Source organism: Artemia sp. Qi Xiang Cuo, chromosome 21 (genome assembly GCF_049724085.1).
Source record: "Artemia sp. Qi Xiang Cuo chromosome 21, ASM4972408v1, whole genome shotgun sequence".
Taxonomy (NCBI): Eukaryota; Metazoa; Arthropoda; class Branchiopoda; order Anostraca; family Artemiidae; genus Artemia; species Artemia sp. Qi Xiang Cuo.
The window spans coordinates 786,324-800,662 of record NC_142814.1 but is presented as its reverse complement, the minus strand read 5'-3'; the positions used below and the strand labels follow the sequence as shown (position 1 = coordinate 800,662).

At 34.8% G+C, this 14,339-nt stretch overlaps 1 protein-coding gene across 2 annotated transcripts in view; it reads left to right on the top strand.

The window, feature by feature from the left end:
- The window catches only part of LOC148939129 (pyruvate kinase-like), a 122,699-nt gene that overhangs the window by 90,623 nt on the left and 17,737 nt on the right, over positions 1–14,339 (top strand). For both annotated transcript variants that reach the window (XM_089107003.1, XM_089107002.1), the window contains exons 4-5: positions 6,863–7,049; positions 10,573–10,782. In XM_089107003.1, coding sequence (XP_088963129.1) covers positions 6,863–7,049; positions 10,573–10,782 — 397 coding nt within the window. The remainder of the gene's footprint in view (positions 1–6,862; positions 7,050–10,572; positions 10,783–14,339) is intronic.

Genomic DNA, 14,339 nt, shown 5'->3' with positions numbered 1-14,339 from the left:
GTGTGTCGTCTCTCTATCTGTGTCGTCTCTGTGTGTGTGTTGTCTCTCTGTGTGTGTCGTCTCTATGTGTCAGTCGTCTATTTGAGTGTGTCGTCTCTGTGTGTGTTTGTAGTCTCTGTGTGTTTGTTGTCTCTGTGTGTGTGTTTGTTGTCTCTATGTGTGTGTTTTCACTTTGAGTGTGTAGTATGTTTGTGTGTGTGTCGTCTCTGTGGGTGGGTCGTCTCTATGTGTGTTTTGTCAGGTCTGTGTGCGTGTCTCGTCTCTCTGTGTGTGTTGACTCTGTGTGTGTGTATCGTCTCTGTGCATGTGTCGTCTCTATGTGTCGTTTCTGTGTGTTTGTCCTCTCTGTGTGTGATTCGTCTCTTTTTGTCTGTCGTCTCTGTGTGTTTGTCGTATCTGTGTGTGTGTCGTCTCTATGTGTGTCGCATCTGTGTGTTTGTCGTCTCTGTGTGTGTGTCGTCTCTATGTGTAAGTCGTCACTTTGAGTGTGTCGTCTCTGTGTGTTTGTGTTTGTCGTCTCTGTGTGGATGTTGTCTCTATGTGCGTGTGTGTTGTCTCTGTGTGTGTGTGTTGTCTCTATTTGTGTTTCGTATCTGTGTGTGTGTGTGACGTCTCTTTGTGTGTGTCGTATCTATGTATGTTTGTCATTTGTGTGTGTGTGTCTCGTCTCTCTGTGTGTGTTGACTCTGTGTGCGTATTGTCTCCGTGTGTTCATCTTCTTTTTGTGTCGTGTCTGCTTGTTTTTATTCTCTGTGTGTGATTCATCTCTGTGTGTCTGTAGTCTCTGTGTGTTTTTTAAATTAATTTTTCACCAGCAGGAGACTCTTTGTGGGTTGGAGCCCTTAAAAATTATCACAAATTACTCTCTCAATATAGAAATTGTTCACGGATGCCCAGCGTCTCCAATAATTTTCCCAATAGTATCTATTCACTGTCTCAGCTCAGTTTAGAAAATCTGAGCCAATTTCCACTTTTTTAAATTTAGGTTCACTTGCCTGAGACTCTGAGCAGGTGAGGTGGGCACCTCCAAAAATTTGTCCCAATTTCCACTCTCGCCTTAGAACTTATTCACGGATACCTAAAACCGTCAACGGTTAGACTGTTGCCCCTAGCGGTAACCATGACATGCTCTACACACATATCAACAATACATTTTTTGTTTTTTGTTTTCCGTTTTCACAATGGGGTCCCAATCGAGCTCATGTCCATCGCTTAGCATTCAGGTCTTGACAAATAAAGCCCAGATAGTCGGACCCCAACGCTCCAATCTGAACACTGACTAACACCCCAATTCTGAGCTAGTGAATTTCAACCATTCAGACTGGTAGACTGAGACCTCAATTCTGAGCTAGCGAATTTCAACCATTCAGGCTGGTGGAATAAGATCCCAATTCTGAGCTAGTGAATTTCAATCATTCAGTCTGGTGGATTAAGACCTCAATACTGAGTCGGTGGATTTCCACCATTCAGGCTGGTGGACTAACACCCCAATACTGAGCTAGTGGATTTCAACCATTCTGGCATTTTGACTTTTCATTCTCAATTAAATTTAAAAAATAAGCTTTTTCAACTAGAAATAAGGAGCATCGTTAAAAACTAAGACGAATGGAAATTATCCCGTAGATGAAGTTATCTACCTTCTCCGAAATACCTTGTTCTTTATTTTATAAATTGAATTTTCATTACAAATTAAATTAAAAAATAAGAATTTTCATCGATATATAAGGATCATAGTTAAAAAAAAAGACGACTTGAAACTATATGATATATGAAGTTAGCTACCCCCCACCGAAAAACCAGGTGCTTAAGTTTAGACTTTTGATTGCAATACACCATTAAATTTAAACATAATCCTAAACAAATAGAATTTTGTAGAATCTTTAAAAAATAAGAATAATGGAAATTTTAACGTATATGAAGTTAGCTACCCACTCCGAAATACCTTGTTCTTTATGTTAGACTTTGACTTTTCATTCCCAATTAAATTAAAAAATAAGTCCTATCATCTTGGGAGTTATTAATGTAGTTGTTAAGCAGAAAAATACTTCATCAAACTTTTATATCTTCGCTCAAGGTTGAATGGAGTTATGGCTAGGGGGATGAGTCCTAAAACCATCTGAATTCATTGTGAGGAGGAGTCATAAAACCCTCTGGAAGTCACTAAGGGGAGGAGTCGTTGAAACCTCGGTAACTAATAAATTCATTAAACTTACCAAAAAAATAACACGGAATATCCTTGCTTTTTGAACGAACACCATGTAAAGAAAAAATCAAACAGCTTAAAACAACAGAGCCCCCTCAAACCCCGTGAAGTCATTTTAAATGGTATAACAATTATTTATTTAACAGAAATCCTCGCCTTCAATTGAACGGAAAAAATATAAGAATTATTTATTTAACTGAAATTCTCACTTTTTTGAACGAACACCATGTAAAGAAAAAATCACACTGGCTTAAAACAACATAGTCCTTCAAACGGAACTTTGAAAATCAAGAGAATGTAAAAGTTACAAGGTAGACCACGGCCCCTTTGGGAGCCTAGAGAACCTTTGAGGACGGGGGGTTCCTTCGGGGTTGGGGTGGGGGGATCGGAGCCCTTTGGGGTTGTGGTAAGGGACCTCACGGCTAAACCACGACAAAGCACTACTCTCGTGGAACTCAATTCCCATTTAACTCAACCCCCATGCAACTGAGGCCCCCTTGTAACTGGACCCCTGTAGAACCGAAACCCCCATGCAACTGTATCCCCTTTAACTGAACCCTCGTGCAACTCAACCCTCCATGCACCCCAGCCCCCACAAAACACTTTTCAGCCATTTCTTTTTAAATTGACAATACTTTTCAAACGTTACTTATGTATTATACAGACCACATCGGCGAGGTAAAGCTAGGTCAAGTCACAATGTTATTCTATCGTTACTTTTCAATTAAGCTATTGAATACTTTCTAGCAATGTCTCTTGTAAGCGTCAAATCTATTAAGTATCTGAGCTTATTCTTTGTATTGCTGATGCAAGCATCCCATTCTTTAATTACCCGTGAGGCATTCTTAACCATCGCAATACCTTTACGCAAATATCTTTTCGCAAAAAATTCACAAATCTCGCAAACTAAAGAAGTAATTACCCTTTTCAAAAACATTAGTCCTTCTATTAATGAACCCATGAAACAAAACCAGCCTTATAGCATCACGAAATGTCGTTCGTATTTCAAAAAATGGAATGCATTGAGCGTTATTATCAATATTTTTAAAAACATATTATCAAATTTTAAAAAAAAAAAAAAACCTACTAATCAACTTACAGTTGAATTACCACGGATTTAACCTAAAAAAAACTTGTATATCAGGAACTAGAAATCTACGTCAGAAAAACTTGTCCTTAAATTGCGTAAATCTCTTGGCAAAGGTGTAATGCCCTGTAGAACCTGTTTGGTACGGGGGCCCCATAGAAATGGTAGTTCCTACTCTACTCCCAATGTTGACAACCTATCTAGTCTATAGCCAAATTAAAGGGTGGCAGGTGGCACATACCATTCTATAGATGCGTTGTAATAGTCCGGAATAAAGTAGCACTTGGTAGACATGCGTGCACTATTTAAAAGTTTAGACATATCAAGCTTTTTTAGAATCAGGATGCACAATCTGCAAGGCTTGTAGCCCCTTTCCCCCGTGTGCCTGGCCCTCTTATCCTCTAGACAGACCTTTCATACCAATCTGAATTAAGGACGGTCCGGGAATCGGAATTCTTTGTGTTTTCAGGTAGCACATGGTCCTGGTTTGATTTGGCTCGGGTCCAGTGTTGGATTCTTTGACTTCTTTAGCCCCTTAAAATACGATGCCGATGAGAGCCCCTTTGATTTCCATAGAAATTATACGACTTTTTAGAATTTGGGTCATCCTTGGATTGAACTTCGCTTTTAGATTCTTTTTTGGCGGCTGACAGGTTGAATTAATTTTCCTGGATCAGATCCTTGCAACGAAAAAGGAAGGGGATTAAATTAGTTTGATAAAGATATTTTTAATTTGGTTATTGTTTAGATTAATGCCTTAACTTTCCACAAATTTCTTACTGCACTAACTCTTTTGAACAACATATTTTTATTTTTCTTGCTGGTGAATTTGAATTACGCCATAAAAACATTCAACCTCTTGCCGTAACATCTCTTGTGAAACAGTTTAAAAATACTTCAAAGTCCTTCGTGTACCTCCGTGACCGTTGACACGGCGCCAAAAATTGTGCAAGGATAGAAAAGTTAAAAAACAATACAATAATCAAAAGATTATATCAAAATGGTTATTTTTTGAAGAAATCAGCAACTGAGAATTAAGTCATTGTTTTTGTTAAAGATAACATCTTATAAAAATCATAAATTTTCACATCATATTTATATGTATATATATATACAAAAACATGCAAGGAGAGAGCGTAAATAGAAAACAAAGAAAAAGAAACGAAAGAGAAAAATGTGAACATTTACACTTGCATAACAAGGACAAATATATTAAAGCGTTGCATAATATGGAAAAAGAAAGAAATTGGCAAATCAAATATGAATCAACTAGGAAATCTAGATCATGGGTGACCTGCAGTTTTGTTTTTTTATCTTTTATAGAGATAAAAATAATTAAAAGAAGAATAAAAATGAAGTCATATAGACTAGTTAGAAAAAATAGGGCTTTTGTAAAAAAAAAATATCAATAACATTTAATAATAAGAGCAGGGGCGTAATTTACTATGAGCAGGGGGGGACAACTTCCCTCTCCAGTGGTGCACAAAGAAAATGATTTTGTGAGGGGGGGTGACTGGGGTCCCCCCTGGGCCAACCAACGGAAAACCTTATAAAATTCCTAGAAAAACTGGTGTTTTAATGAAACATTTTAAGCTTTTCAGCAGATTTTTTCTTGAAGGGAGGGGGACTATAGCCCCTTTAGCACCTTACATGGATGTGTGTCTGGCCCCCTCGACACTCAAGTTTGCCCTCTCCCGATCTCAGTTCCCCTCTCCCCTCCAGATAAAATTTAGTTTCTGCAAAAAATCTTGTCAATATTATGATAAGTCTATATAATTCAACTATCCAGAGAAACATGTCAGTTTTCTTTAGTATATCTTTGCCTTTAATGTAATATATAACTCAGTTTTCACTGACATTTTCACTTGATTTGGGAAAATTGGCTCCAACTTTGCCCTCCGCCCCCAGGATTTTGACGAAATCGGGCCAGAGAATAAGAGAGCATACAAGTCATAACGGCTGTAGAGGGGGAAACCCCTCCCTTTGTATTGGTCCAGTTTCTAAATGACTCTGAAGTCATTTACTTTTTTTGGGAGTCAGGGGAGGCTATTTACCAAAGTAGGTTTTGAATAACGCCTTTTTTGTATCTTCATTACAAAATAGCTTGTTTTCGTATTTTCCTTAAAAAACAAAAACATATTGCCTCCCCATTGATTAAAAAAAATACACGTTTGCCACCCTCTCCCCCCCTCTGATTGAAGTGGTCAATCTTGAGCTGCGCGTCCATGGTGTATCTGGGGTAGAAATTTGGAGTAAGGAAACAAGATTGGACGGATTTTTGCTTTGCTTAAGTTGGCAAAAATCTTCTATAAAGGGTGTAACATACAGAATATGATTCAGGGGACATCATTGTAAATATTTGCGATCAAACAAGTCAAACATAAAGCGATTAGAAATAACGGCTAACAAGACCAGGGGTACCCTTTCTATTGTCCTCTAAGGGTTAGACCATTATTTACGAGTGTCATAGCTATTATATATTTATGTTATAGCCATGAAAACAACAACCCTTGTGCTGTGAGGAGCTGCTCGTGATTAAATACTTTAAAAGAGAAAAACCCTTACCTTCCTCCACCGACACCAGCAGACCCTGGGCCTTCCATAAAGAGTTCAATGTACAGATTTTGCATATTTGCCTTATCCTAGAAAAGATATAAAAATAAGAATGATAGAAAGGTATTCTGTCAGGAATGATTGAGGCATAGGTATTTAAAAATGTGAGGTATCAGAAGACTGCGAGTGTGGCGAATAGAGGTTCAGGTAAGGTGGCCTGGGTATGATTCGGTAAACGATCTTAATAACGGAGATACCAAGGGATATAGGTTGTAATGAGTAATCGTCATTATAAAGAACGAAGTTGTGTCCATAGTAGGGCCTAACCAAATATAAAACTATGTTTTGAAAAAACATTGTCAAGTGAGAAAAAATTGCTATTTGAAGCTAATTTAGGAATTGTAACTATGATTTCCACAAAACTTATTGCAAAACAAGTTTAAGTTTATGGGAATTTTGTTTATGGGAATTTAACAAGTTTATGGGAATTTAACTATTGCAAAACAAGTTTAAGTTTATTGCAAAAACAAGTTTATGGGAATTTTGAAAAACAGCCTGAAAACTCTCGAAAATGGAAATTGAACCATTGGACTCGCCATTTTTGAAAACCCTGTAGAGGGAATTTGCGGAACCCCACCTTGGACAACAAGAAAAATATTTTTTTTTTACATAGGCCATGTGTCTTTTTTTTTCACTGTAAGCGGGGTAGTGGAACATCATAGAGTTCTGGTTAACGGCTCTTTTGAAAGAAAACTACTATATTTACGTGTTTTTCATAAGTGATCTATATATATATATAGCACAAATATATTTTTGTGCTATTTACTTTTTTAGTACGCGTCGGCGGAAATTTTACTATTTCATTCTTTTTTTGGTCAATTTTATTTAATTCTAAGCACAGATTTAAGATAATAGTATTTCCCCGATAAGTCTTGTGCAAAATATATCAACTAAATATTTAAATATATATTTATAGAAAATAATTCTAGATTATATTTTTGTTTTCTTACTATTTTTAGGGCGCATCAGCGGAAGTAGAATTGCACAAAGGGGAGAAAATCAAACTAACCACCAATAAGGATTTTGCTGAGAAATGTTCCGCTCAGGTCCTTTACGTAGATTATGGCAATATCACTAAGGTAGTAAAAGTTGGCTCCAAGGTTTATATTGATGATGGTCTCATATCTGTAGTTGTCGAAGAAATAGGTAAGTTAAAAAAAAATATCAATTTTCTTTACTTTTTGCCCTACCCTGAGGGGTGTCTGCACCGATTATGTGCAATAAGGGGTTCTGGTAGTGATTTAAAAAGATACTTCTTTACAACCTTTCGCACTTTATGCATAAAACTTTGCCTTTTTTTATGTAAAATTAATGATCCGTTGCTCCTCCGGTGGCAAAAATACAATTTGAAACAATGAAGAGCCTGAAGTGACTGATTTTTTTTTCGGATTATGACAAAATACGTTAGAAAAGAAGTAGTTTGACCAGACTTTCTTCATGGACTTCATCACTCATTGTCAATCTAATGACCTACAAGTGAATGAACATTAATTGAAAGTTCTACAATACAATCCACTTGAGCGGGACATTATAATACCAGATATGCCGTTTTGAACTGTTTTCTCTGCAACAATCCTAGGTGTAACATTTACAAGTGATTCAAAATTACAAAATGATCATAACCAATAGATTACTTGTTTGAAATTTTGCGCCCCTAAAATTTCTACGCCTGGGGCAAGTACCCCCTTTGTCCCTCCCCTAAAACCGCCTTTGGTAAGAAGATGAAGCTAGCTTCTGTAGATGCCCTTGTTTCCGAGTTTAAAATTTTGGGTATTTTTATTGATGATTACCTGTGTTTTAAACATCCCATACATTTGATTAAGACGAAGCTATGTGAGAGTCCCGGTATTTTGAAGAAGCTTAAACATATTTTTCCTGTACAACTTTTAAAGTCCTTTACACTGCCTGATCCATTCTTATGTTTCTTATTGTCCAGTATTATTAAGATCAACTTTAGCTTTCTCTTTTAAAACCGCTTTATAAGGTTTGGAATAAAGCTAAAAACCTCATTCAGGAAACTAATCGTTCAGGACTTATTCCTTTACTTGATCAGACCAGACCGAGAACAGATCATATAAGACCGAGAACAGATCAGATCAGACCGTGAATATATAAGACTCACTATATATTCTTTCGTTTGCATTTTTTTCCTTTTTTCTCAGCTTCAAGGGGATTCCCCCATCCCCTAAGTCTTGCACCGTCTTTTACTTGCGATCAAAATAGTTATCATCTTTGTCCTAAAAATAATCCTTGATTGAAATTCCTTGTACTCCTTCTGTAAGGTCACACTTCAATCCTGTAACGGCAAGTCCCATTAGGTCGAATATAATGCCATGGTGCCACTCTATGGTGCAATCAACTCTGTTGTGCCAATCTTTTAGCGTGCTAAAAAAAAAATTAAATTGTTTTTGGCTTCTTAGAAGTTATTTCTTTTTTCTTCCTTCTTTTTTGGGCAGGATTCATGGAATCTGTTTAGTTTATTTGCAGCTCTTTAATTTTAACTCTCCTATTATTTCTCTCTCTCTGTGAGTAAATGACTTTTTTTCTCTAAGTAAGACTCCTATGTCTTTCCCTAACTGTACAGGCTGAGGAGCCTTTGGGGGATAAGAATAGTCTATTATTGTGCGTGTATTTCAATATGAATAAAACTTACTTTATCCAAGTCCTATTACTTGATTTTGTAGGCTTTAAATTGTTTCGTTTGAAATAAAATAGTTGTACAATGTTAATTTTTCCCGTCTTTTCGTATTTTCATTACCTTCACTATTAAACGCCGTCTGTTTCTTTGTCAACAAAGATTCGTAAATTTCTGTTTTAAAGATACATTTAAAAAAAAAGGTTTTTTTATTTATAATTCTAGTTGGGCTGTATAAGAAACATTAGGGGGGAGAGGTACTTTTTTAGAAAATTGTAATTAATCATTTTTTAATTTATTCGTCAGGTTTTTTAGAATGTTCCAAATGCCCAAATATTCCAAATACGTGCACTTGCAAAAAATACATATCACTGATATTAAAAATAAAAAAAATTATAGTAGACAAAAGGTGAATTGAAATGGAAGCAACTTGTATAACAGGTTAGAAATATGACATGGTTTTTTTTGCATCTTATAAAGTAAGAATTTTGCTATTCCTTGAGAAGAAGGAGGGGGATGATCTCAAAGCTTAAGACGAGCATAAATTAGCTCAACTGAGATACTAAATATATATAAAAAAAAACACTATGAACGAGAAAGTCAAACTTAAACAGTAATTACCGCAAATAATTGTGGCGTTATCTCCTTTTTCAAACCCTTTACCCCATAGCTTTGGTGAAAAGCATGCATCATCTACCTCATAGATGATATTTTAGATTAACTAAGAGGCAAAAACATAGTTGGTCAGAGACAGTACTTTATTAAGGGTTGATGACCAAAATTTCGAGGGAGCTCTACTTTGGTTGCAAGGTAATAAAGCTTTTTGATAAAACATCCCAGAAGGACCAGTTGACCTATTTTGTTAAATTCATCATTTAGTATTTCAAACTCTATTCACGTATCACAGAAACTTTACTCTCTTCTGATTCCGGTATCACCTTTGTTACTTAATTTTTATTATGTAAAGCACACATATTAAATTAGATAAATAGCACAAATTACAAGATGAAAATATATATTTGACGCATATTCAGTATCATAAAAAACGCTAAAGCATTTATCGAATGATAAGACCTTAGCCTGAGGGTATTTACCCAGTTTACACGAATTGTGGAAACAGGAAACAACGCCTGATAAAACAGGTAGTAAGGGGCGACTCGGGTCAATAGTAACCGAAACTCTAAAAGACGGAATTTTATATCAATAGAAACATCGAACGAATTGGCTTATTATGCTGATTCAAATAGATAAGCTTCATCAAGTTTAGCGTTACCCATCAAAAGATAGGAGCATGAGAAAATTTGCCCGATTTTCGAAAGGAGGGGGGCAAGATCCCCTAAAAATCAAGGAAACCACACCATCTTAATGAAAACCACACCATCAAATTTAGCGTACAAGACAACCCTATAGTAGAGGTTTCAAAATCATATCTACAATCATATGGAATTATGTATTTTTTTTTTTGCCAAAAGATAATTCTTTTAAAATAAATTTCCTCCAATTTCATTTTTCTACTTTCTACTTAAACAAACTCAAGAAAATGGAAAGCTCAAGATCTCTGAGATCACTTTTCTTCTTAAGTTTATTTAATAATTAATATTATTTATAAGCTTTCCAGCCCTACTCTAAACAAAATAAAAGATTTGATTAATACAGCTATAAATGGATCAATAAAGTTTTTCTTTGAAGTAACGAAGACATAAATATCAAATCCCCCGCCCCTGAACTCACTTTGGGTGTATTTACACCTAAAAACCACAATTATTTGTGGAGCGGGCATAACCCCAATGGCACCTTTTACTTATATCTACATATCTTATATTCTTCCTCATTGGAGTGGTATTCTGTTTATTTTTATTTTTTACAAATATTATATTTAATTTATCATTTATTTGACTTAATATTGCTTTATTTATTTCTTTTTTATATTTTATTACTTTTATCTATTCAATGCTATTAAATTTATTAAGTTTTCATCAATTAATTAATTCAATTATTTTTTTTATTGTGTTGTGTTAAATTTTTGTATTCTAGGCTCTGACTCCCTGATCTGCAACATTGAAAACGGTGGGAGCTTGGGGAGCCGAAAAGGAGTTAATCTTCCAGGAACTCCCGTAGACTTGCCAGCCGTTTCTGAAAAAGACAAAAAGGATCTTCTTTTTGGAGTCGAACAGGGAGTGGATATGGTTTTTGCTAGCTTTATAAGGAATGCTGAGGGTGTCAAAGCAATTAGACAAGTTTTAGGTAGTTGGGCTGTCTTTGCTTTTTAGCCTTTGGAAAAAGATAATTCTGATACTTTTCAGGAAAAATGAAGTGGAAATAAGCATGAAGAAATGACAAAAAGTAGCTGGAGAAAGTGTATATTACTTGAGTGTCCCTAAAATCTGGACACATAGGAAGTCCGGGATGAACTCGGAACTTTGCGCGGGGGGTGGGGGGGTTAGCAAAAAATTTTATTTGGCAAATTCAATAAAAAGTACCCAGATATTTGGAAAACTTTGGTTTTTTGTGGGGGGCTACCCCCCCCCCCGCCTCTGCATTTGTGCTATTAGGAATTGCCGACATTTTCGAGTATGGATTTATTTAAAATACTTGTCCATAAATGATATTCTTCGTGTGATTTTCTCATTAACGATATTTTGTTAAGTACATACGAGTGTGCGTCATAGAAGTTGGAATAAACAAAAAGAAGGTTCATTTAATCATTCTTTAATCATTCAGACGATTTGCCATTTCTTTTTGCTCATCCTTTTTACTGATGGGAAATGGGTTTTGGAATAAAAAAAATTATTCAATGTTATAACAAGTTAATTTTCGAGATTATCTTGTCAAAATTTTATTTAAAAAATACTCGTTACAAATGAACCCTTAGGGAAAATTACCAAGTTCTATTATAACGGAATATTCAGGGAGGTTTTTGATTCAACTCAGGTTCATTAATGAAAAAGAGAGGTTAACATTTTAGCATTAATGTTTGGCGTTTTAAACGTTTAATGGTTTATAGTGCCATGTATAAATAAACACGTTCTCTTATTTTCGATTCAAACAAAATAACTTAAAAACATTTCCTTTTCAGCACTTACTTTGAATTATTAACTGTTTGTAACTCTTATCTTTATAAATAAAATTAAATTAATAGACAAAAGCAACGCTCAATGCTTTAATACACATAGTATTAAATCATATGAAATGATTTTAAATAAAACAACAATATTGTATTAAAAAAAATAATATTAAATAAATAAATTTAAAAAATATATAATAAAATATATAAAAAAAATTAAATAATTGTGACTCATATGAAATAATCGTTTCAATATTTTTATTTTAGTATTTTGTTTACTAAATATTATATTATATTTTAGTGTTTTTATTTATTATTTTGTTGTTTATTTATTGTTTATATTTTATTCAATATTATTTTATATTTATTTATTTCATTTTATTATTATTATATTTTAACTTGGATTTTGTTTATTTATTCTTTATTTTGTATTTATTTTTAACCCAATGAAATCTTCAACTAACAGTAAAGTAAAACATATCGTTCAAGTATTATTATACTGCTACACAAATGCTAAGTAACTATTTGAATGATTATCAGTAACTAATGATGAACCCCTGGTTCCGTATTCCCAAGCAGAGATAAATCCCCTGTACCGCCACTGGGTTTGGACAGACCTTTTGTAAAAATAAAGTATATAAAATGCTGTATATAGAAATATGTAAAAATATTAAGAAACTGTTTGATGGGTTTCATCAAATACGAGTTAAAAAAACCCTATAACGAGTATAATTTGAATTTTATCGGATTAAGGTTTTTATCATGAATACTGGGTTCAGACAGACCCTTTGTAAAAATTTAAGATCTTGTTGCAAAGGAAATTTGTTTGCGATTTAGCGGATCAAATTTGAATTTTATATTGTCAAGACTTTTATCAAAAATACTGGTTTTGGGCAGGCCTTTTGTAGAAATTTAGAAATAAAGAAATATCAGATTTTTTTTTTACTCTGACCTAGCTAACATTGATGAAAAAAGTAACGTTTAAATGTCAACAAACTATTTTATTGATTCTACCAAATAGGGCCAAGAAACCTTTCGAATTTTTAAAGTTTATTTTCAAAAATGATGGTTTATTAGTAAAAAATAAATTATTTTGTGTAATTTTGTTCAAATTTTCCCTTAAGGGTGCTGGAACGAATGACCGTCCCCGGGCACAGCCTCAGAAGGGGGGCCAAATTGAGGTTTTTTGTTGATACTATGATCTTTGTGGTAGTAATGGGGGTGTCTTCGGGAGCCAAAAACCCTAGCTATGCCTCTATAGAATAGTACTTGTTAGAATGACTATATCAAACTATAAGCCATATGAAAAATGTTTTAGATCTCGCTGTCTAAAGCTATAATAAACGAAAGGCTAAGATTGTTAGGTTAAGATCGTAAGCCTATGTTACGTCAGTTAAGACGGTAAGGCTTAGTTCAGTAGGTTAAGATGGTAGGACGGCAATAGTTGAAATGGTAAGGTTTAGTTAAGTAAGTTAAGATGGTAGGATGGCAATATATAAGATAGTAAGGCTAAGACGGATTGAGGATGATAGACTTCCGAAAATAAAGAAAAGAACAAAAAAGCGAGAAAGAACAAAAACGAAAAACAACTAGAATGATATAAATAAAAACAGATATAACATTAAAACAACATAACTAAAATATATTCAATTAATACTCGCATATACAATTAACCAGCTACTTTTAGGAACACACAAAAGCAACATTTTTTTCAAACAGTTCGTGGTAACGAACTGTAAGTAAGAAGCGACTCGGCTCAATAGTAACCAAAACTCTAAAAAACGGTTTTTTCATATGAATTGATACATCAAAAGCTTGTTATGCTGATTCCAAATATATAAAATTCATCAAGTGCAGTGTTACCCATCAACAGTTGCGAGCCTGAGAAAATTTGCCTGATTTTTGAAATAGGGGGGGGGGCACCCCATAAAAGTCAAGGAATCTTGATATAAAATCACACCATCAGATTCAGCGTATCCCAGAACCATACTGTAGAAGTTTCAAGCTCCTATATACAAAAATGTGGAGTTTTGTTATTTTTGCCCGAAGACAGATCGGATGCTTGTTTATTTGTTTTTTTGTTTATTTTCTTTTCCCAAGGGTGATCGTACTGAAATAATGGTCCTAGAAGATCGGGAGAGGGCGCATTAGAACGCAAAATTAAAAGTTATAGTGCCCGTTTAAGTTACCAAAAAGATTGAAGAGCAACTGCCCCCCCCCCTTCCCACGCCCATTTTTTCCCCAAAGTTATCTGATCAAAATTTTGAGATAGCCATTTTGTTCAGTATAGTTGAAAGATCAAATAACTATGTCTTTAGGGGTAAAATGACCCCCCATAGTCCGTGGGGAGAGGCATGTAAGTTACGAAATTTACCCATTGTTTGCGTATAGTATTTGTTATTGGGGGGGGGGATTTCCGTTGGGAGAATCTTCCTTGAGGAGGGAAATTTCCGGGGGGGGGGTGAAAATTCAGGGGAAAATTTTACACTAGGGGGATTTGACAGAATTCCTATACGAAATTCTTGTTAATTGTCTTACATTATCTTTGTCAACTCAATTTTCCATGAGGAGATGTTCCGGGGGAAATATCCGGTGGTTATTTTCCGCTTGTTTTGATTCCCGGAAAAAATTTTTACGGAAGGGGGCATTTGTGGAGTGACCGAGAAACTGACTAGAGATTAAAGTCTTTTTCAAATGACAGTATGCTAAAGATAATTTTTTAGGCTGAATCACCCGC